At 41.1% G+C, this 24018-nt stretch overlaps 1 protein-coding gene across 10 annotated transcripts in view; it reads right to left on the reverse strand.

Moving 5' to 3' along the window:
• Nucleotides 1-248: 248 nt before the first annotated feature.
• ICE2 (interactor of little elongation complex ELL subunit 2) overlaps nucleotides 249-24018 on the reverse strand; it is a 79264-nt gene continuing 55494 nt past the window's right edge. For 7 of the 10 annotated variants that reach the window (XM_036303456.1, XM_036303494.1, XM_036303446.1 and 4 more), the window contains 5 exons: nucleotides 23037-23166; nucleotides 16763-16847; nucleotides 15366-15416; nucleotides 7327-7585; nucleotides 249-2012 (listed from right to left, as the gene is read on the reverse strand). In XM_036303456.1, the coding sequence (XP_036159349.1) occupies nucleotides 1890-2012; nucleotides 7327-7585; nucleotides 15366-15416; nucleotides 16763-16847; nucleotides 23037-23166 (648 nt within the window). In that variant the 3' untranslated portion in view covers nucleotides 249-1889. Of the gene's footprint in view, nucleotides 2013-6320; nucleotides 6557-7326; nucleotides 7586-15365; nucleotides 15417-16762; nucleotides 16848-23036; nucleotides 23167-24018 lie in introns of those variants that run through there. The other 3 variants (XM_036303484.1, XM_036303528.1, XM_036303520.1) reach the window with 3 other exon arrangements.

The following is a 24018-nucleotide window of genomic DNA, read 5'->3' on the forward strand; positions in this document are numbered from 1 at the left end:
ATGTATACATAGACGCTATGAAAGAGTGGGACCTACTTTAGATCAAATTTTACTGAATAAAATATTTTCCAAGAGGTATGTATAAATTATACCTTCACCGTGGACATATAAATGGGCTAGGTTCATCACATCCTTGCTAACACTGAGTGTTTTGTTCTTAGAGAAAAAAAAATCTTTGCTTATACTATCAATGTCATTTTGTTACTTACACATTCTCAGCACTAAGAATCATGAACAAGAATACAAGACATGATCAAATATGTTTTATAAAAGCTTACTTAAGCACAAGTGGAAAACTAAGACTAGCTTTACATACATTATCACAGTTACTTAAATGTATGGGTAAGATAATTTCAAAATAATCACTTGCAAGATCAATAATTTTCTAAGTAAAAAGTAGTATTAAAAAAAGAAAATGAAAAGCCAAGACTTTCTGGTATTTAGAAGTCTGAAGAAATCATCGTCTGGTTCTTTTAAAAGAGCAAATTCCAAGGGAATCCCTGACTTTCCCTAGGTTAAGTGCCAAATGATTCACAACTAAAGTATTTCTGGGACATGGGAGTCTGTGACAAAGCTAAAAACAAAACAAAACAAAAAACCAAATCCATTAAAAAAGAGGCTCAATGTTTTAAAAAGGAAGTGGGAGGATGAGGAAATCATATGTTAAAATACATAAAACAATTTTACTAATAATTACTCATTAAATAAAAATACTTTATAACTGACCAAAAGTCTAAACAAAATAAAACTTGGTAATCGAAGATGAAAATGCTGAATTCTTATCACAGTTGGGAAGATTTCTAGGAATCTAGAAATTTCTAGATTTCTTATATTGTAAATTTCTAATATTAATAATAAAACACATAAAAATTACAAAAACAAAGCTCATATTGCCGTAGATTACAAAACCTGCTTTACAAATGTTGCATGTATCTCTGAAAACTTTAGTGGACATTAAAGCACAAGAATATAAAAATTAAATAAGTCCACCCCTTCTTAAGACCAAATTAGCTACATTAATATCAGCTGATCATGTACTTTCCCAAATTCACTGATATGGTTATAGAAAATTTAAATTAATCAGTATAGATAAGGGAAAAATAGCTTATGTTTTACCACACATTAGCCTTATCAGTTGAAATAATGAGATGTTTCTGGAAAACATGCTCATCTCTGTTTTCAGTGTATTTCAACACTCAGCTGGGATTTGTGCCAAGAGATAGAGGTATTGGTCATCAAACCTGTAACACAATAAAAGCTGTTTAACAAACTGATGGTTGCCCAACAAAAATTGTTAACTTTTCAAAGGCAGGAAGCTTATTATTTTAAAATTTGGCTTCTGCACTGGAATTTTGCTAAGCTTTTAAAGGTATTAACTTTATTAACCTGCAACAATCATCATTTAAAAATCATATATAAAAACTGTCACAATTGGTCAGAAACAAGGTTTCATGTTACTCCAAATTATCTCTGACAGTGGCAAGACTTAACCATTTGAGCCACTCTCAGCAGGCTGGTGATATAGCTCAATTAATATAACACACAATAAGTGTTGTTGTTGAAAAAAAAGCAAATTATTTTCCTATTTATAATTTTTGAAAAAGGTTTATTACAAAAATAATTTCTTTGCTATATATTTCTCTGCCATGATAATGTTAAAACATATCTAGGTTCTCCTCAAACATCAAGAGTTAAGAGTATAGCATTCCATTTTAGTTAAAACATTCCCACACAGCCAACACATTTTTTCAAGGCACTCTAAGAACTCTCAAGGACACTACAGAAAAAATGTTCATCTTGTCTACTGATCTTTTAGGCATGTGTCCCCTCAAACTTTTCTGAATTGAACTGCTATAACTGTTTCTTCTTCATTTTCCACGGTAGAGTCCTTATGTTATTTTTCTTTTATTTGGAGCCACTCCTTCATTTTCAACTTGCTGAGCAGGCAGGCTTTTGGTTTCCGTGGAAACTGGATTCCTGCGGCTGTGTGTAGGCATTCTTGTTCCACTAATCTAAGAGATGAAGCAAAGAACAGAAAATGGTTTAACATGTTTACAACATATTTATATACAGTCATTATTACCACATGTATTACTTTCTTTGTGAATGGTCCTTGTATATTTTTTAATCCCTAACCACCTGGCTGCTTCTGAATAAGCTTTAATCTCACAAAGTTTTAAAGGGCTAAATTTTCAAGATCAGGGTAGATGAAGAGAAGTGGAGGGGAAACCACTTTCTATGTTAAATTTGGAAGAGGTTGAAATGTTAAATTAGAAAATGAGGGAATTACAGGCCTTTTTAGCAACATGTCTGCCATAACAAAGTGAGAGAAATGAAAACTATGAAGGGAGGGAAAGGAAATACAAGAAGGTTAGAGCTGGTAAAGGGGGAGAAATTCCAAAATGGAAGGAGACCACAGAGGATGGAAAAAGAGAAAGAAGGGAAGTGGGGGAAAAACTTTTTGGGGTGCTAGTTCTGCCTTAATGTCTACTCTTCGGTGCAAGTTGCTGCCCATCCTCACTTTCTAGCTATAATTCATTGTCTAGGGAAGAGAGAGATATATTCTTAAGACACAATCCCTTGCTAATTATAGTCATTCTGAAGATGAGATCTAGAAATGCTGCCATCTCCTTGGCCACTGAGAGAGCATAAAGTTTTAAAATAGTTAATGGAGAGCCAAGCCTCACAGAGGACCAAAGCTGCATAACCTGAGACCTTTCCCCCAGAACCTGTCCATATCTGCTTCTATTTTTCTTTTTAAAAATATGATTTTATTGATTTTCAGAGAGAGAGAGGAACATCAATGAGAGAGAAATATCATTGACTGGATTCCTTCTGCAGGCCATGTGTCCTGCAGGACATGTGCCCTGACCAGGAATCAAACCGGGGACCTCTGGGTTCCTGGGATGATGCTCAATGACTGAGCCACACTGGCCAGGCTCTGCCTCTATTTTTCCTAGCCACCTTGTAGCCTTCACATCTTGTCCAGTGAAGTGTAGACCTTGGAGTAATGGGTGATACTGGAACTCCCAACACTCTCTTATTCCTAATCCAACAGACATATTACTAGCATTGTTCCAAAGGGTTACTCGCTCACTAAGAATGAAGCAGACCCCAGCTTCTCTCACCTAATATCTTGTCCCTTTAGGGGCATTTTTTGGTTTACAATTAGATGACTAGAAAGGACAAACTTGAGTTGGGATCTGAGTCTGCTAGTCTGTCTGAATCTGATGAACAACTGTAACATACTGATTAGAAAAGTGCTGGGAGCCGGTCCATCCTTGCTGTTTCAAGGGACCTGGCATATATGGCATACTGTTCTTAATATGTTTGCTCACCTTCTTGGCACTATGTGTTTTAACCAAGGTCACCTCTCTGAGAAAGGTTGTTTCCCCAGGTAGGGATTTTCCCCTGAAGTTAGGGAGGGAATAAAACCTCTTAACTAAGTGCCAGGCGGGTAATTAATCACTTTAACTATGAACAATCATGCTTAAGCTACATAATCTTTACTCCCTGGAATGGAGATAAGAAACGCCCTAACCTTTGGAATAGAGATTGATAGGATTGGAATCAACTGGTATAAATACAGATGTAACAAGACAGAACTTAGAAGACAGAACCTACACAGAACCTAGAGACAGAAGAACTTCGCTGGAGAGAACATGGCAAAAGATCCTGGACAGAAACTGGCAACAGAACCTAGAGACAGAACCTAGTGAGAGAACCTGGCTGAAGAACCTAGAGACAGAACCTGGCTACAGAACCTGGATAGAACATGGCAAGAGAACCTGACTAGAAACTGGTGACTGAACCTGGCTGGAGAACCTGGACAGAACCTGGCTGGAGAACCTAGAGCAAGAGAATATGGACACAGAACCTGGCTGGAGATCCTGAGCAGAACCTCTCTGGAGATCCAGACCAGAACTTGGCTGGAGATGCTGGCTGGAGATCGTGGCTAGGCTGCTGACCAACTGAACACTGTCTCTGTGTCCTTCCGTCTTTGCCGACTTCGTCCACACCTTTGGGGACCCCTGGACCTGCTGGGGTTGGACCCCGGCAGAAAAGTGCTATGGCTTTTAGATTATCTAGACTACTCCCCACTGAAGCTAGTATCCTATATAATAAAAGCCCAGTGACCAAAATGGCAGAACGACTAGAGACCAGAATGACAGTGGCCCCTCGCCCCGGCTGCCCTACTCCCCAGTGGGGACCCCTACCCTGATCGGGGGAGTGGTAGGCTGGCAAATCACCTGCGGCCCCTTGCCCCAGCCAGCCCCACCCCCCAGGGGGACCCCAGCCCAATCCGGGGCCCCCATCAGGGCAGGCTGGCTGGCCCCCACCTGTGCACAGGGCCTCTATTCTATATAATAAAAGGATAATATACAAATTGATCCTAATAGTGGAATGACCAGAACGATTGCTCGACTAGTCACTATGAGGCGCACTGACCATCTTTTGGTCCCTTTCCCTGACCGGCAGGCTCCAATTGCCCGATGATGAACGGGGAACCGGGGGTGGGTGGTGGCAGGGGACACGGGGGTGGGGGGAGGGGAGGAGTTGAGGGTGGTGGTGGTGGGGGGGGGGGGTGGGCTGGCTGCAGGCAGCTGGAGAAGATGGCCCTGATCACAGGCCAGGCCTAAGGATTGTACCTGCACACGAATTTCATATGCCGGGCCTCTAGTTTACTATAAAAGTATACTGACCACACTGTTATCTACTATATCACTGAGGAAAGCAAGCATTCTGAAATTTCCATTGTAAGACTGTGTGTGTGTGTGTGTGTGTGTGTGTGTGTGTGTGTAATGAATGTTTATTACAGAGACTGCTGAAGAAGAAAAGAGATAGGCACAGACCCATTGCAAAAGGACTGGAAGCAGAAGTCAGCAATAGCACAAAAAGCAAATGGGATCCTCCTATTAAGCTTTGCTCTGTGCAGAGGAAGGCTCTACTGGGGTACTCTTAGGGTTTTAGTGCCTAAGGCACTACATGAAGATGAGATCTCAATTCAAGTAGACTAGAGACTAGGGGATCACATTAGAGGCAGAAACATTTGTTATGTGAGTTTTTACACCATGAAGTAGATGATTTCTGTTTCATATAGTGTCTTATTTCCCCAAGTTCCCTGAAGCTTTGGTCTTTTCCAATTGCTATTAAGGCTAGTATCCCTATCTGTGCCTACCTTGGTTAGATTAGAACGTCCAATTTCTATGGCCTAACTAGCAGGAAGTAGGGAGGAAAGTGGGGTAACTCCCACTCAATGTAGGGCTAGATTAGGGAGGTGTGTCAGAGGTCACCAAAAACTTTCCATGGGCTTAGAGAAAAAAATCAAACCAAGCATTAGTTACCTAATTTCGAGTGTACCTAATGCTGAGCTATACAACCGGGCCTTGGATAACCTCATTAAGTATTTGTCCTTGGACTGAATGCATGAAGCAGCTTTAAAAAAAAAAAAAAAATTGTATTGATTTCAGAGAAGAAGGGAGAGAGAGATAAAACCATCAATGATGAGAGAGAATCATTGATTGGCTGACTCCTGCATGCCCCACACTAGGGATCGAGCCCACAACCCAGGCATATGCCCTGACTGGTTATCGAACCGACTTCCTGGTTCATAGGTTGACACTCAACCACTGAACCATGCCAGCCAGGCTGCATGAACCATCCTAAAAAAATACAAATGAACAAAGTGTTCAGTAGTATATATATAGTTGAATTGTTTAACTTGGCATTTATGTGGCCAAATCCTGGACATACTGAATTGTGTCAAGGTATTAAAAGGAATAAGCCACTCCACAGAGAATTATTGAGAAACTAACATCAGACTTTCTAAATCAAAAGGAAATCATTATTCTAGAAATAATATAAATCCTTCAAAAATAGTTTTCAATTACTATTGTTTAGTTAAGAAAATTGTGCTTTAGGAGGTTATAAAAATCACTACTTATATTACATGTAAACTAGAAATAGCCAACCAAAATTTTAGATGAAATGACTTAAAATGCTAACAACTAACTTTCTCTAATCTTTCACTAGTAGCAACTAATTAACATTTATAAATCTTCTTGAACAAAGTTAGCTAAGAATGTGTAAGGAGTCCTCATTTCTAAAAAGATCTTCTCAAACAGTAACATTAAGAAACTGAAAAACATATAAACACCCCATTCACTAACTTATGGAAAAAAATTTCAGCGATTTTTCAAAGGACTTGAGTATATTTACTCACAAAGAAAGAAAATACAAGAATGGAAAACATCCACAGGATAGACAAGTGATATATGTTCTGGGACGCACATGTTAAAGAGATTACAGAACTCAGACAATGATTTTGACTCAAAGATTTTTGGCAACACAGAAGGAAAATACACTGGGTTTTTGTTTACTAAACATTCATATTCATATTTGTAGGGGACAAAACTTTTACTAAAACTAAACTCAAATTGAAATTTCTTCCATGATATAAAGAATGAGTGACGTCGTAAAGAGTATTTCTTAGTCATGGCTTTACAGACGTTTCAGATAGGGAAAAATCATTCAACTGGTATTTCTGGGAAGGATTCTATAAAGAGAGTAACATTAATTATAATTCAATAAATACTGAGTTATACAATACTTAGCAAAACACAAAGTCTTTAACATTTCATTGTACTTTTTTGGGGGGTGTCATTAGAGGAGGCTTAGAAAACAAACATTTATTTCTCACAGTTCTGGAGGCAGAAAAGTACAAGATCAAGGTGCTGGCAAGTTCTGTTCTGGTGAGAACTTGTGTCCTGGTTTGTAGACGGCTGTCTTCTTGTTGCATCCTCACATGGCAGGGAGTGTTTTATTGTACTTTTAATAAGGCACATTGCATTCCCTAATTACTAACACTTATTTTTATATGTTTTTATATCCTGCTTATCAATTTTTAATTGCATCATAATTTTATTGTATGTATTCTTCTGTAAATTGTCTCAAATATTTAATGAAGTAAAGCAGTATCATAAACAAAAACTACCAAAAACATAACTTTGCTTTTCATAGGAACACAAGGATTTAACTATGTGGATGCCTTACTCATGCCTTCTCCCCTTCCCCAACCCGGGCAAGCTAGTAGAATTTCCTTTAGTTGATTTATAAAGCGTACAAAAAAAGAGAAAGTTTCCTGACATAACAACTGAACTCAGTAGGGCATACAACTTTATCTATCCTTCCTATGGATGAAGTTTTTACAATGGTATTATGATTAATATGGCAAATGTGGATATCAGAGTGAAACACTATATACTTGGTGAAATAGATTAATAATAAACAACACAATGGAACATTTATTTTAAAAAAAGATCTTACCTTTTGTTGTGTTGTGGGACCCAGTGACTTAGGTGGAAAAGTACAAGGTATTCTTCCATGATGTATATGATATGGTAACAACAGATTGGGGTCTAATGGAACCCAGGGAACTGAGAGACTGGAAGGTACAGCAGGAAGGCTGCAATGTGTTTTATGCAAATTGTATGCTGTCCTAGTAACTTTTCCATCAGAGGTCTTGTAGATCAGGAGAGAAGAATCTTCTGCTGCATGGGACAACAAGTAGGAACCCTCCTGCAAGCTAAATCCACAGAATAAAACTCAACTCAGTGTGTCAATTTTAATAACATTTTCTTAATCATGGTCTATGAGTAAAATAAAAAACAATATGGGAATAGAGTATCACCTCTAAAAATACTTTTATGACCAAATAAGATTTAAGAAGTCTTTTAAACTATTTTCACATCTTTTAGGTAACTAATTTTAATTCTTATTCCAAAGTTCAAGATATATAATTATTTTCATTTTACTGTCTTATCAGCCACTTTGTAAGTTTTCAATAATTTAATGGGAAACAAATAGTCTGCCTAATTCTCTAATCCATGGACAACACATTTATACAGAAAGACATTTCATGAATGTACATTTTTATAATCCTTATACAGAACATTTTAATTAATTCAACCAACATTGCACCTACTTTGTATTTAGTAATAGGTGAAGAGAGATACAAAAATGAATGTGACACATTCACCACACTTAGCAGTTTAAAAGAAAGTAGCAGAAACAGTCAACAATCACAATACAATATGAGGTGCTACAAAAATAAGAGTAACAATAACAGTTGATATATATTGAATGTTTATCATGAGTTAACTCTTGTACTGCTTATATCCATTTTATTACTATATCCTCCACAACAAACCTTCAAGGCATAATATTATTAACCCTATCTATCTATCTATCTATCTATCTATCTATCTATCTATCCATCCTAATAATAGACAAACATGGTAATTAACCATATCTCCGACACGCTTCCCATTGGCTAATCAGGGCGATATGCAAATTAACTGCCAACCAAGATGGCGGCCGGCAGCGAGGCAGCTGAAGCGAACAGGAGGCTTGGTTGCCCCGGCGATGGAGGAAGCCAAGGTTCCCCACCTGCCGCCGGCTCTAAGCTCCTGAAGCAACAGCTCCAAAAGATACAATGTTTCAATTATAGAAGCTAAAAGATGGCGGTTAATTTGCATATGCAGGCTCCAAGCGGTGGAGCGAAGCCAAACAGCCCCGAAGCTGCAGAGCGGCAAGGCCTCACCACCCCGGGATCAGCGGAGCCGCGAGGCCTCAGGGCCCCGCGATCAGCGGAGCTGAGAGGCGTCCCGCCCAGGATCACTAGAGCTGAGAGGCGTCCCGCCCGGGATCAGCGGAACGGAGAGGCCTCCCGGCCCGGGATCAGCTGAGTGGAGAGGCCTCCCAGCCTGGGATCAGCGGAGCCACGAGGCCTCAGGACCCCGGGATCAGCGGAGCGGAGAGGCCTCCCGGCCCCGGGATCAGAGGACCAGAGAGGGCTCCTGGCCCCTGGAGCAGTGTCATGGGGGTGGCGCTGCAACCCCCAGATAGGCCCTGCTCTGTGGGTGACAGGGGGCAGTACCCCAACCCCCTTATTGGCCTTGATTTGTGGGTGACAGCGGCGGCGCCCCAACCCCCTGATCAACCCTGCTCTGTGTGTGACAGGGGGGAGCTCCCCAACCCCCTGATCAGCCCTGTTCTGTGGGTGACAGGGGGCGGCACCCCAACCCCCTGATCGGCCCTGCTCTGCATGACAGAGGCAGTGCCACAACCTCCTGATTGGCCCTGCCCTGAGTGTGACAGGGGGCTGCGCCCCAACACCCCCCCATCAGCCCTGCTCTGTTCCTGACAGGGGGCAGTGCCCCAATCCCCTGATCGGCCGGCTTTGTGTGTGACAGGAGGTGGCGCCACAACCTCCCGATCCACCCTGCTCTGTGTGTGACAGGGGGCAGTGCCCCAACCCCCTGATCGGCCAGCTCTGTGTGTGATAGGGGAAGGTGCCCAACCCCCTGATCTGCCCTGCTCTGTTCGTGACAGGGGGTGGCACCACAACCTCCCCATCGGCCCTGCCTTGAGTGTGACAGGGGGCAGTGCCCCAACCTCCCAATCCGCCCTGCTCTGTGCATGACAGGGGGCGGTGCCCCAACTCCCCAATTGGCCCTGCTCTGAGCCCGACCAGGGGCTGCAGGGCAGGCACCTAGGGATTGAGCCTGCCCTCTGCCACCCGGAAGTGGGCCTAAGCCAGCAGGTCGTTATCCCACGAGGGGTCCCAGACTGTGAGAGGGCACAAGTGGGGCTGAGGGACACCCCCCCTGCCAATGCACAAATTTTTGTGCACCGGGCCTCTAGTCTATATATAAAAGACTTATATGCAAATTGTCCCCCTGAGAGTTCAATCACTTGCTATGATGTGTGCTGACCACCAGGGGGAGGCATGGAACGAAGGAAGGCCCCAGCTGGCAGCCTGGGAAGGGAGGCCTGGGCCGGCAGCTGGAAAGCCCTGATCGGCCCTGAAGGCTGGCCAGGCCTAGGGACCATACCCATGCACAAATTTCATGCACCGGGCCTCTAGTACTAGGGACCCTACAGATACACGAATTTCTTGCACCAGGTCTCTAGTACTAGAGATAAATGGGAATTAGAGATGGTAAGCAATATGCCCAAAGTTCTGAGTATAAGCCTTGGATAAAAATCAGACAATTGAACTCCACAGGCCATACCCTTAGTCATAATCTCCATTGTCACAGTAATCAGATCTGTCAAACATCAAATGTATATTTTTCCTTAGAAAGTGTATCAACATAAAGAGCTAAAAGAATATGATTAATATACTGTGCTTTCTTAGGATTTTACACTCTTTCAGCTCAAAAGTGCTAAGGAGAACATCAGTTTTCCCCCATAATATGTCATTAAAAATAAGAATTAATCATACTTTAGTGTTATGGATCTGCCTACAAACCTGATAAGTTACGTTTTCATTAAATTTTTAAACAGAAAAGTAATAGACCAAGGTGGCACAGAATATTCTTACTCTGGAGCATTTCTTTACCAAACCATCACTTTCATATTTCCATATAAAGAAATGAATAATAGTTGATTTGGTAATAGGAATAAATAATATTTTAAAGATTGACATTTCATCAATGAAAATCATAGCTTAACTAACTTCACTAAAAATAAGGGTGGCTTTGGTTTACAGAAAGAATTTATAAAAATGAGACAGGTGCTCCAAAGAAGAGTATCTTAAAAGTGCCACAAAAGTACAATATACACGATGAATAAAATGGCCTCCCCAAAATGCCTATGTCCTAAACCCTAGAATCTGTGAATATGTTACACTACATGGCAAAGGAGAATCAAGATGAAATTCAGGTTCCTAATCAGCTGATTTTAAAACAGTAAGATTTTCCTGGGAGTTTACCTTAGTGCGCCCATTATAATCATAAGAGTCTTTATATGTAGAAAAGGGAGGCAGAAGACACTCAGAGAGAGATGCGACTGTGGAAGAGGTCAGAGTGATGTGATGTGAGGAGGACTCAATTTGCCTTTGAAATTTTGAAGATGGAGGAAGAGGAGCATGAGCCAAGGAAGCAGGTGGCCTCTAGAATACACAAACATCAAGGAAACAGAACACACCAGAGCCTTACAGAAAAAAAGCTGCCCTGCAATGCCTTGATTTGAGCCCAGGGAGACCTGTTAGACTTCGGACTTATAGAACTGCAACATAACAACTTCGTGTTGTTCTACAACACCAATTTTGTGGTAATTTTTTTTACATTTGCAGTAGACCTAATACAGAAACTAAGACAGTGATAATAAAATTTCATAGAAAACTCTAAAGACTCAACCAAAAAACTAGATTTAATAAGTGAATTCAAGAAAGTAGCAGGATACAAAAGTAACACCCAGAAATTGATGGCATTTTTGTTTTGTTAATCCTCACCTGAGTATATTTTTTCAATTGATTTTAGATAGAGTGGGAGGGAGGGAGGAAGGGAGAGAGGGGAGAGAGAAAGAGAGAGAGAAAGAAGGGGGGAGTGGAGTGGAGGGGAGGGGAGGGGAGGAGAGGGGAGGGGAGGGGAGGGGAGGAGAGCCATCTATTGGGTGCCCTCCACATGTGCCCTGAAAACTATAGGACATTGAAAAAAGAAACAGAGAAAGATACAAACAAGTGGAAGCATATACTGTGTTCATGGATTGAAAGAATAACATCTTTAATGTTATGGACATTTTAATATGTCCATACTACCCAAAGCAATTGACAGACACAATGCAATTCCTATTAAAATACCAATGGCATATTTCAAAGATCTAGAACAAATATTCCAAAAATTTATATGGAATCAAAAAAACCTCGAATAGCCTCAGCAATCTTGAGAAAGAAGAACAAAGTTGGAGGGATCATAATACCAGATATCAAACTATACAAACAAAGCCATTGTAATCAAAACAGCCTGGTACTGACACAAGAACATGCATATAGAACAATGGAATAAAGCAGAGACCCCAGAAATCAACACACAATATTATGGTCAACTAATATTTGACAAAGGAGGCAAGAGCATATAATGGAGTAAAGATAGTCTTTTCAATAAATGGTGTTGAGAAAATTGGACAGGTACATGCAAAAAAACCCCAACAGAAAACAAAAAGAAACTAGACCACCAACTTACACTATACATAAGAATAAACTCAAAATAGATAAAAGGCTTAAATGTAAACCATGAAGCCATAAAAATCCTAGAAGAAAACATAGGCAGTAAAACCTCAGACATCTCATGTAGCAGTATTTTTGCAAATACATCTCCTAGGGCAAGAGAAACAAAGGAAAAAATAAACAAATGAGACAAGATCAAACTAAAAGCTCTGTACAACAAAAGAAACCATCCAACAAAATGAAAATGGAACCCACTATATGGGAGAACATATTTGCAAATGACATATCTGATAAGGGGTTATTTTCCAAAATATATAAAGAACTCATACAACTCAACACCAGGAAGGCTAACAATTCAATTTAAAAATGAGCAAAGTGAATATACACTTCTCCAAAGAGGACAAACAGATGGCCAAGAGACATATGAAAAAATTCTCAAGGTCACTAATAATTAGAGAGATGAAAATAAAAACTATAATGAGATATCACCAGACACCTGTCAGAATGCTACCATCAATAAATCAACAAATAACAGAGCTGGCGAGGATGTGGAGAAAAAAGAACCCTAGTACACTGCCGGTGGGAATGCAGACACTGTGGAAAACAGTGTGGTGTTTCCTCAAAAAATTAAAAATGGAACTGCCCTTTGATCCAGTGATCCAACTTCTGGAAATTTATCCTGAGTCCCGATATACCAATCAGAAAGAAAATATGCACCCCTATGTTTAGAGCAGCGTTATTTACAATAACTAAGATCCCAAGTGCCCATCAGTAGATGAGGTATCCACTCATCTGTGGTACATTTACACCATGGAATGTAGTTAAACCTTGCTACAAGGAACTAATTCAGGTGAGGGGGTGTCTGTTAAAGCTGAAGTCTGTTATAGAATAAAGTAAATTTTCCAAATATATATGTTAAAAATTTGACAAATTAGTTTACCTGTTTTTACTTATCCTATCTAGTTAAGAGGGAATATGCTAATTGACCCTCATGCCATCGCAAAGATGGTGGTGCCCACAGCCAATAAGGAGGGGGATATGCTAACTGACTGCCCCGCCCTCAAAGATGGCAGCACCCACAGCCACAAGATGGCAGTGCCCAGTACCCTCAGTCCTGCTGGGGAATTAGTGAGGACAACCAAACGACTGAACAGCAGGCTGTGTAGGGCAACCAGGCTGGTGGGTGGCCATGAGGGGCGACCAGGCTGGTGTGGGGGGGCAGTTGGGGGCAACTTGGCTGGAGGGGGAGGGAGGCAGTGAGGGGAGACTAGGCCAGTGGGGGGGACAGTTGGGGGTGACCAGGCTGGCAGGGTTGGGTAGTTAGGGCCAACCAGGCAGGCAGGCAGGTGAGCGATTAGGAGCCAGCGGTCCAGGATTGTGAGAGGGATGTCCCCCGACGGGTCCCGGATTGGAGAGGGTGCAGGCTGGCTGAGGGGACCCCTCCCTCCTGTGCATGAATTTTGTGTACCAGGCCTCTAGTGTAGACATGTTTGTGTAATTAAAATCAAACATGTATGAAAAGTTTAGTTTCACTGAAAAGTTTTCTGTATGTATTACTGTAATTTTAAATTTATAGTGAATAGGTCTAGTAAATGTGTGTATTCACCAGTCACCTCTAGTGACAAAACAAATGCATACAGCTAGGGCATGGCATAGTGCACATGGGAACATCTGCTGGCAGGCATTCAATTGCTGCAGAAAGTCACGCAATGCCACAACAGAATCAATTACCTCCCGTGCTAATTGATCACATGCTAATCATTTGCTGAACATTGTTCTTGCAGATAACTGTCGATATGTAATATGTAGTTACATCGGTGAAATTAATACAGTGTTTTCCCCAATATATGGCCTATATGCAAAAATTTATTAAAAATAACAGTGAATTGGTAACAATAACAAAAAACCTTTTAATTTAATTATAAGCAAATCTTATTAAAAGCATTTTAATATCATTAGGGTGTTAATTTTCACATGACATATGGACTGGAAATTTTGTCTGTTAAATCTGAAGTCCACCAAATCAAGGGTTTATGGTACTATGTGGCCGTAAAAAAGAAGGAACTCTTACCCTGTGTGACAGCATAGACCTGGGGAGTATAATGCTAAGCAAATAAGCCAATTAGAGAAAGACAAATATCACATGACCTCACTTATATGTGGAATCAAATGAACAAAATAAACTGACAAACAAAATGGGTCAAAAGGCATGGATATATGGGATAGACTGACTCAAATTATATCTCAGTAGGGAGGCGGGTGGGAGGGATGAGAGAGATTAACTAAAGAACATATATACATATATGCATAGCCCATGGACACACATAATAGTGTGGTGAAAGCTTGGGGTGGGGTGGGGGGCTGGGTGGAGAGGAGCAAAAAGGGAGAAAATTGGGGACAACTGTAATACTCCCGACAATAAATAAATTTAAAAAAATTTCATGTATAAGCATTGTTTTATATGAATAACAGAATATATAAAATAAAAATCCTGCTACAGAATCACAGAATCTGAGAACTGAAAAGTACCTAGAAAATTACTGAACTCAACACCATCATTTCATAAGTAGGAGAGTTAGAACTTTGAGATTTTTGATCAGACTCTTTCTTGAATTGTTTTTTAGTTTATCTTTTGGTAAGGGCATAACAGAAAGACACAAAAGTTCATGCAACAAGTTCACTTATTTAGTTTGATAAATGATTGGGTGGAGAATCCATATTCTAATATTTTCCATGGAGCTAATGACTTTTAATCACTAGTCTATGTTGCTTCCTTACCCTGAAAATGTGAACAATATATATCTATGGTAGGCTGAATAACTGTCACCCAGGATGTCCACATTCTAATCTCCAGAACTGTTAATGTTACGTTTAATGGCTTTGCAAATGTGACAAGGAAAGCAGAAATTTGAGTGATTTGCTTTGAAGATGGAGATAGGAGTCAAAGGCAAGGGATACAGGCAGCCACTAGAAGCTGAAAAGTAAGGCAAGGAAATGATTGTCCCCTCAGAGCCTCCAGAAGGAACCAGCCCTGCTGACATGAGTTTAGTCCAATGGAAGATGATTTCAGGTTTCTGACCTGCAGAACTGTAAGAGAATACACTGTGTTGTTCTAAGTTTGTGGTAATCGTATGTTACAGTGGCAATAGGAAACCAATAAAATAAGCCTTATAGAAAAATGTAAATATTATCTTTTTAGTTATATTTTCACAACTTCAACTTTGACACACAAAAATAGATCTTCTGTGTTATATTATATTTATTCCTAACAGCACATATTCAAAGTTTGTATTCTTGAATTTTCATCCAAGAAAATCAGACATATCAATGAAACTTTCCAAAAAATACTTACCTACTTAATTTCTTTAGAATGTGTTGGAGGATATTAAATAAACTTGAAATCCTAGAAAATGGAAGAAATTCATGTATAATTAAACAACAAAAAAACCCCCTTACTCTTAACAATTATAGATCTTTAGGAAGAGAAATGCCCTCAGAAAACAGCTAAAACACAGAATACCAAAATTTATTTCTAATTTGATTAAAGTATAATATTTACTTATTTTTTTGCCATTTCCTGTGTTTTCTTCAAAATCACCAAGGAATGGCTTTTGTTAGAGCAGTTGTAAGGAGATCACTACTTTATGTTCAAATTATAAACTTTTAAAAATGTTCAGATGTCTTTAGCAGAACCAATCTGCATAAGAGCTTGCCTTTTAGAAATGGCCCTAAATTAGCTTCCAAAGAAATTGAGAGATACTTTAAATTTAGAGAAATTGAGTGATGCCAGAGAATCCACTGACAGGGGACAGGATAAAGACAAATGAAATATAAGGTATTTCTTTATACCTTTTCTAAACCTAAACTCATTGCCTTTCTTATTTATTTAAAAATGGTTTTCACTGGGTGATGTGGGACAGGTGCTGAATAATGTACACAAAAACTTTACGTATGTAAATGTATGTAAATGTGATGTATGAAAAAGCTTTACATAGGTTACCCCTGGAAAGAAGCAATTCTTATATTTGAAGTGGACATTTATAAGTTCAAGCAGAGAAATAAAGTTTGAAAAACTGTGTCAAGCCTCAAGGCTGGAACTATGCAACTAGTGTAAATCAGGACAATTTCTCATCCTAAGTGGTAAATCAAATATATTATCTACCAAGGATGTCACTAGCTTAGCTGTCTGCTCCGGGGCAATTCAGAGTCCCAGTTTCCTTACATATAAAATGGAGATAATGCTACCACCAGTCCTTCCTAGAAATTTGGGAGGTGCAAATTACATAATGCTCATAAGTTATTTCCTTTGCATTTATTGTTCTGAGTAAATTCATTTCACTCTGATGTACAGAAATGCTTGGTAGAGGGATAAACTTTTAGAAATTAGTACGTCTAAATGAGTATATACAATCCTGAGAGCTAAGAGCCTGTGACTGTCCTTTTCTTTCCCATCCCTGAAAAGGGGTGCAATGTATGGTTCTGTGCACCTCCAAGATGCTGGGCTACTCTTTGCTCCAGCCTCTGCTGTCTTACGTAGAAAGACTGGTGCCACTGGCATTATATTTAATTTGGAGATTGAGATTAATATGGATAGATCACAAATTGTGTCAGGAGAAGCCTTAATGTATAAAAGGCTTAAAAGTTTTAAAAATGGAAGTATTTAAACTTGACCAGTATTTAGAAATAAAGAAAAATTTGTGGTCATATTAACAAGTTTAACAATCACTACCACAAAGTAAACTTTCTTACTTGAGTGCTGAAATTTTTTCTTTTAATTCTTCTGAGGTAATTTCTTCTAGCAAGAAAAGTTTTGAAGTAAAAGCATCAATATGACCTAAAATAAAATATAAAACTTAAAAACAATTGTAGCATTTAAAAAACTAAAAACCAAGTTATCCAGTCTCTTTAAAGATCTATAATAATAAAAGCATAATATGCTAATTAGACCAGATGTCCTTCTGGACAACCTTCCAGATAAAGCCAGACCTTCGAGCGAAGCCCAGGTCCTGCCAGAGGGAAGCCAGTGCCACCAGCCGGGGGAAGGAAGGCCTACTCTTGCATGAATTTTGTGTTTTGGGCCTCTAGTGTTTTTATAAAACTGTAATAACTGTAAAGAATCTTTACATTCCAAAAGAGTTGTTTTAAAAATGTGCTGAATGTAGAAAAGGTTACGTGTGTCAACACCAAAAACAAAGAGAGAAATAATCTCTAAATCCACAATTTATCCTATCTAATAAAAGAGTAATATGCAAATTAACTGTCACTCTGACACAAAGATGGCAGCACCCATAGCCACAAGATGGCAGCGCCCAGTCCTCTCAACCCCACTGGAGTCCTCCAGTCCCGGGGGGCAGCCGCTGAGAGCAGGGCCTGCTTGGCCATCACCCACAGCAACCCAGGAGCAGCCAAGCAGCCCCCATAGACAGCAGAGAACCATGGGGAGCAGGCCTAAGCCATCAGTAGGACATCCCCTGAGGGCTCCCGGATTGGAGAGGGTGCAGGTTAGGCTGAGGGACCCCACCTCCACCCCCCGTGCACGAATTTCATGCACCGGGCCTCTAGTATATATATAAAACCCTAATATTCAAATAGACCAAACAGCAGAACAGAATAACCGGTTGCTATGATGTGCGCTGAACACCAGGGGGTGTGCACGGAACATGGAGGGCATTGGCCATGGCAGGATGGTGGAGCAGGTGAGTGGGGGCTGTCATCAGGAAGAGCCTCTGGTGGTTACTGAAAATTCTTTGCTCTTGCGTGCCATGGTCCCCTGCCTGGCACTCATGCCTGCTGCCGGCACCGGAGCCGCTGTTCACACCCACTGCCGGCGCCGGCCCTGATCACCCCTCAGGGCTGCTCCACTTCCCCCTGCTCCTAAGGGGTGATCAGAGCTGGCAGCCGCCTCTCACACCCGCTGCCAGCGCCAGCCCCACTTGTACCCACAGCTGGTGCTGGAGCTGCTGCTTGCACCCGCTGCTGGCGCTGGTCCCAATTGCTCAGCACCATCAGTGGATGCAAGCAGGGCCGGCACCACCAGCCACACCGGCTGCCGGCAGAGAGGGGAACGGGGGCCATGGTGGGAGGGGACAAGAGGGGGCATGGAGGATGGGCCAAGAAACCCCCGCTCCCCACTGCAGCCTCATGGCCCACAGTTCCTTTCATGGTACACAAATTTATGCACTGGGCCCCTAGTGTAAGAATAACAACTTAAAATATTGGTGCTTCTAATTGCTATAAAAGTTGAATTTTTATGGAGATTCAATTTTTAGAGAAATATTGTATTTATTATCAAAGTAAAAGAATAAAATATGTTTTGGACACTCTCGACACATCCCTAAGACATACTTGGTTCTTAAGATAAAAATTAAGATTATAAAATGCCATCTTAATTATTCACAATAGCCAATATATGGAAACAACCTAAGTATCTATCAACAGAAGAATGGATAAAGATGTGATATATATACAGGAGGAAGAAGGAAATCCTGCTGTTTATGACAATGAAGATAGATCCTGAGGGCATGAAGCTAAATGAAATGAGTTAGACAAAGATAAAAACTGCATGGTTATCACTTGTACAGAAAATCTAAAAAAAAAAAATGAGTCAAACTTTTAGAAATAGAGAGTAGAAAAGTGAGTGTTTCCCAGGGAAGGGAAAACAGGGAACTAGCAAGAGGTTGGTAAAAGGGTACAACATTCAGCTATAAGATAAATAAGGTCTAAGGATCTAATGTATAAATGGTGATTATGGCTGATAACACTATTTTATAATTAAAATTTGACAAAATAGAACTTAAATGTTCTCATTAAAAATTATAAATATAAATATGTGAGGAGATATGTTAATTAACTATATGGGAGAAATCCTTTCACAATGTATAGGTATATCAAATCATCAAGATGTACAGTTTAAATATCTTTCTACTTTGTAAATTATATTTAAACTAGAGGCCCGGTGCACAAAAATTTGTGCACTCGGGGAGGAAGGGGGCGTACCTCAGCCTGGCCTGTGCCCTCTCGCAGTCTGGGACCCCTCGGGAGATAACGACCTGCTGGCTTAGGCCTGCTCCCGGGTGTCAGAGGGCAGGCCCAATCCCTAGGTGCAGCCCCTGGTCGGGCTCAGAGCAGGGCTGATTGGGGTGTTGGGGCACCGCCCCCTGTCATGCACAGAGCAGGGTGGATCGGGAGGTTGCGATGCCACCCCCAGTCACGCTCAGGGTAGGGCTGATTGGGGGGTTGGGGCACCGCCCCCTGTCACACTCAAGGCAGGGTTGATGGGGAGGTTGCGGCGCCACCCCGTCATGCACAGAGCAGGGCCAATTCGGGGGTTGGGGCGCTGCCTCCTGTCACACACAGAGCAGGGCCCATCAGGGGGGTTGGGGCTCCTTACCCTGTCACGCATGGAGCAGGGTCGATCAGGGGTTTGGGGAGCTCCCCCCTGTCACGCACAGAGCAGGGCCCATCAGGGGGTTGAGGAGCTGCCCCCTGTCACTCAGAGAGTAGGACCGATAGGGGAGTTGGGGCGCCGCCCCCTGTCACACACAGAGCAGGGCCAATCAGGGGGTTGGGATACCGCCACTGTCACACTCAGGGCAGGGCCGATGGGGAGGTTATGGCTCTACCCCATCACAGAGCAGGGCCCGTGGGGTGGGGGGGGTTGTGGCGCCACCCTCTATCACCCACAGAGCAGGGCCGATCAGGGGGTTGGGGCGCCGCCACTCTCACACTCAGGGCAGGGCCGATGGGGAGGTTATGGCACTACCCTGTCACACACAGCGCAGGGCCCATGGTGGGGGGAGCAGTTTGGGGCGCCGCACCCTGTCACACACAGAGCCACAGGGCGATCAGAGGTTGGGGTGCTCCCCCATATCAGGCACAGAGCAGGGCTGATCAGGAGGTTGGGGCGCCTTCCCCTGTCACAAACAGAGCAGGGCGGATAGGGAGGTTGTGGCCCCGCCCCCTGTCACACACAGAGCTGCAGGGCAATCAGGGGGTTTGGGCGCTGCCCCCTGTCACGCTGATCCTGGTGCTGGGAGGCCTCTCGGCTCCGCTGATCCAGTGCTGGGAGGCATATTACCCTTTTACTATATAGGATAGAGGCCTGGTGCATGGGTGGGGCTGGCTGGTTTGCCCTGAAGGGTGTCCTGGATCAGGGTGGGGGTCCCCACTGGGGTGCCTGGCCAGCCTGGGTGAGGGGATGATGGCTCTTTGCAGCTGGTCACACACCATTCAGGGTGGGGGTCCCCACTGGGGTGCTTGGTCAGCCTGGGTGAGGGGATGATGGCTGTTTGCAGCTGGTCACACACCCTTCAGGGTGGGGGTCCCCACTGGGGTGCCTGGCCAGCCTGGGTGAGGGGCTGAGGGCTGTTTTCAGGCTGGCGGGTGACGGAAGCTCCCAACCGCTCCTTTCTTTTTTTTTTTTTTTTTTTTTTTAATTCTGAGCTAGCTTTAGCTCTCAGGCTCCAGCTCTTAGGCCTCCGCTGCTGAAAGTAGGTATCTGGTTTGTTTCGGTTCGAAACAATGTATAAATCCAGCTCTGACTCCAGCTCTGAGATCCCAGCTCGCTGAAAGCTGGTTTCTGGGGTTTTTTTTAGCTTCTATATTTGTTAAAATGTTTCAAACTACAGGCTCAGAGGCCTGCAAGGCAGGCGGGGAACATTGGTTTCCTCCGTCACTGAAGTAAGCAAGCCTCATGTTAGTTTCAAGCTGCCTGTCTGCCGGCTGCCATCTTGGCTGACAGTTAATTTGCATATCGCCCTGATTAGCCAATGGGAAGGGTAGTGGTTGTATGCCAATTACCATGTTTCTCTTTTATTAGATAGGATAACTTACCATTTTGCCAATTATACCTCAGTAAAGCTGAAAAAAATCTGGCTTATTTTTAATTAAAGCACAGATAAGATTTTTTATGGTTAAAAATAAAATCAAAACAGTATATTCAAAGTTTTACTTTCTTCTGAACATGGCATAAATCTATAATTCCAAAAAACAAAATGGCAAATTTTCAAGATTACACTTCTATTTTACAAAGTAATTCATAATTTCTGCAAAATAGGTGGAGATAAAACACTGAAACCCTGAAATGTACCAAGGAAGAGTGGTATAAAAGACCTGAGTTATATGTTAGATAATCACGCCAATATAAAATCCATGTTACAGCCTGGCCAGCGTGGCTCAGTGATTGAGTGTTGACCTATGAACCAGGAGGTCACGGTTCAATTCCTGGTCAGGGCACATGCCCAGGTTGTGGGCTCAATCCCCAGTGGGGAGCATGCAGGAAGCAGCCAATTGATGATTCTCTCTAACATTGATGCTTCTATCTCTCTCTCTCCCTCTCCCTTCCTCTCTGAAATCAATAAAAATATATTGAAAAAAATAACAAAACCAACAACAACAAAAAAACGCAAGAAGACAACCTACTGAATGGGAGAACATATTTGCCAATGATACAACTGATAAGGGGTTAATATCCATAAGTTATAAAGAACTCAGACAACTTAACACCAGAAAAACAAAAAACCCAATTTAAGAAGTGGACAAAAGTAAAAAGAAAGAAAATTTTACCCTTTGTGACAGTATAGATGTACCTAGAGAACATTATGCTAAGTGAAATAAGCCAGTCAGAGAAAGACAACTATCATATAATTTCACTCATATGTGGAATTTAATGCACAAACTGAACTACCAAGAAAAATAGAGACAGACTTATAGTTAGAGAGCATTAGGGGCGAGAGGTGAGGGAAGGGAAGTGCTGCTGGGAGGTGGGTAGAGGGACTGAGCAAAAGAAAAAAAGAGAACTCATGAACATGGATAACAGTGTGGTGATTGGGGATGGAGATGAGTAGACGTGAAAGAGGGCATAAAGGAAATAAATGGTGATGAAATAAAATAAATAAATACATAAATAAAGTAAATAAATAAATAAAATGTGGGCAAAAGCCCTGAATAGGTATTTCTCTGAGGAAGACGTACAGGTGACCAAAAGACATATGGAAAGTTGGTCAACATCACTAATCAACAGAGAAATGTAATTCAAAACCAAAGTTTCACCAGATTCTTAAACTGCTTATTGTTTAATGAAAAGATAGATTTACAAAACAATAAAGTAGAAAGCAACAAGTCATGAGAACATTAAAAAAAAAAAAGACAATGTATTGAGAGATCACAGGAAGAAAATGACTTAATAGAGGGGCAACTAGAGTTGGCTGGGATGGATTGAGATGTGTGGGATTAGGCATTCCACTGGGAGGGAACAATAGCAATAATTCTTCATGTGAAGTATGTTAACTATACATGATGTATAGTTGAACCCAGCCAACACAAATTAAATCCCTGCCTGACTACCTGCCCCCAAAAGATGCAAAACAAAAACAAACTTAAAGAAAAACTATTTCATCAGTATTAGAGATTTTAGCCTGGCTGGGGTGGCTCAGTGGTTGAGCATCGACCTATGAAGCTGGAGGTCATAGTTCAATTCCTGGCCAGGGTACATACCCAGGTTGTGGGCTCAATCTCCAGTGTGGGATGTACAGGAGGGAGCCAATCAATGATCCTCTCTCATCATTGATGTTTCTATCTCTCTCTTCCTCTCCCTTCCTCTCATCAATAAAAATACATTAAAAAAATATTTGAGATTTCAAAAACAGTGTCATTATAATTTTAAAAACATTTCAAAACATATGCTTAAACCAATGAAAAAGTACTTTTAAAGAAGCTCATTAGAAAACAACTCTATATTTTTAGTTTTTTACATTATTGAATAAAGTATTTTAAAAATAAAATGATTTGGTTGAGATTCATGTACAACTAAATAGATATGGGATAAGAGGGAAATTAAGACATTTGAGATCATCAGTCCCACACTGCCATGTAACTCTGAAGTAGGGAATGGTTTTTCAATAGGAACGTTAACACAATCAGAAAACTGAGAACAAAAAGTATAGAATAGACATGTATAATTGAATAAAAAAGTATGTACTTACAAGAGAATAAAAAAGGAGAACAAAGACTCTTATAAACTTACCAACATAAAAGGAGCTGTTGGAATGCAATAAACTTTCAGTCCATAGGCGACACAGTTCACTTTCAGTCAGAGCTTCAGCTCCGTAACAAGCTTGATACTCCACTTTTGGAAGAACATATACTGGGACTTGCTGAAATGTAAGGTTATACTGTTTCAAAAAGTTCCATTAACTTACTATTAACAGCAAATACATTTGCCTATACAGTTTTGCCACTTTCAAAATGCTTTCAAGTAATGTTATTTGATCCTTTTAAATACAGTGGGGTTCGGACAGAAAGACAGAACCCTTGTGGGTGAGAGGTGGATGAATAAGAGACCCTAACCACCCCCTTCCCCAGAAAACCCCATCCCAGTCAGTATTCCTCCCCACATGTGCCCCTTGATTTAATTTTATTGCTAAAAGCATTTTATTATATAATAATCTTTAGCAACTGGCAATCTGCATTTACTGCTGCCAGAGAATGTGACTGACAGCAGAAACCTTGAAACAAAGCCTATGATACAGGTTAAAAACCCAAAAGTTAAAAACCAGATTCTGGAAGCAATGACTGTGAAATATCCTAGTAATTTTCAAGAGGATTTAAAAAAGGTACTAATTTTTGCCCCTTTAAAGCATTAGTCACATTATCTAAGGCTCAAGTAGTCTGAGCAGCTTGTTTTCATTCTATGAATGTATGAGCATTAATACCTACATTAACATCTGTGAATGTCATTAGCTTCATTAATATAAAAGTTTTGTTTTAGATACTAACCACATGGAAAGTTATAGAGTTAGAGTTTATTGATCAGGACACTAAATAGATTAGGTAAATTACTGTACCCATTACTGGTCTGAAGGAGGATATGCAAGGAAATACATGCTTGTGAAATATCATATTAGTCATGTTCACTGTGCTCATGTTATCTCACTTCTGTCAAAGAAAATTCTACTGTTAATAGCAGCGTCTTCATTTCCAGCTGCAGAAGGAGAGACATGATTTAT

This window comes from Myotis myotis, unplaced genomic scaffold (genome assembly GCF_014108235.1).
Source record: "Myotis myotis isolate mMyoMyo1 unplaced genomic scaffold, mMyoMyo1.p scaffold_m19_p_1, whole genome shotgun sequence".
Lineage (NCBI taxonomy): Eukaryota > Metazoa > Chordata > Mammalia > Chiroptera > Vespertilionidae > Myotis > Myotis myotis.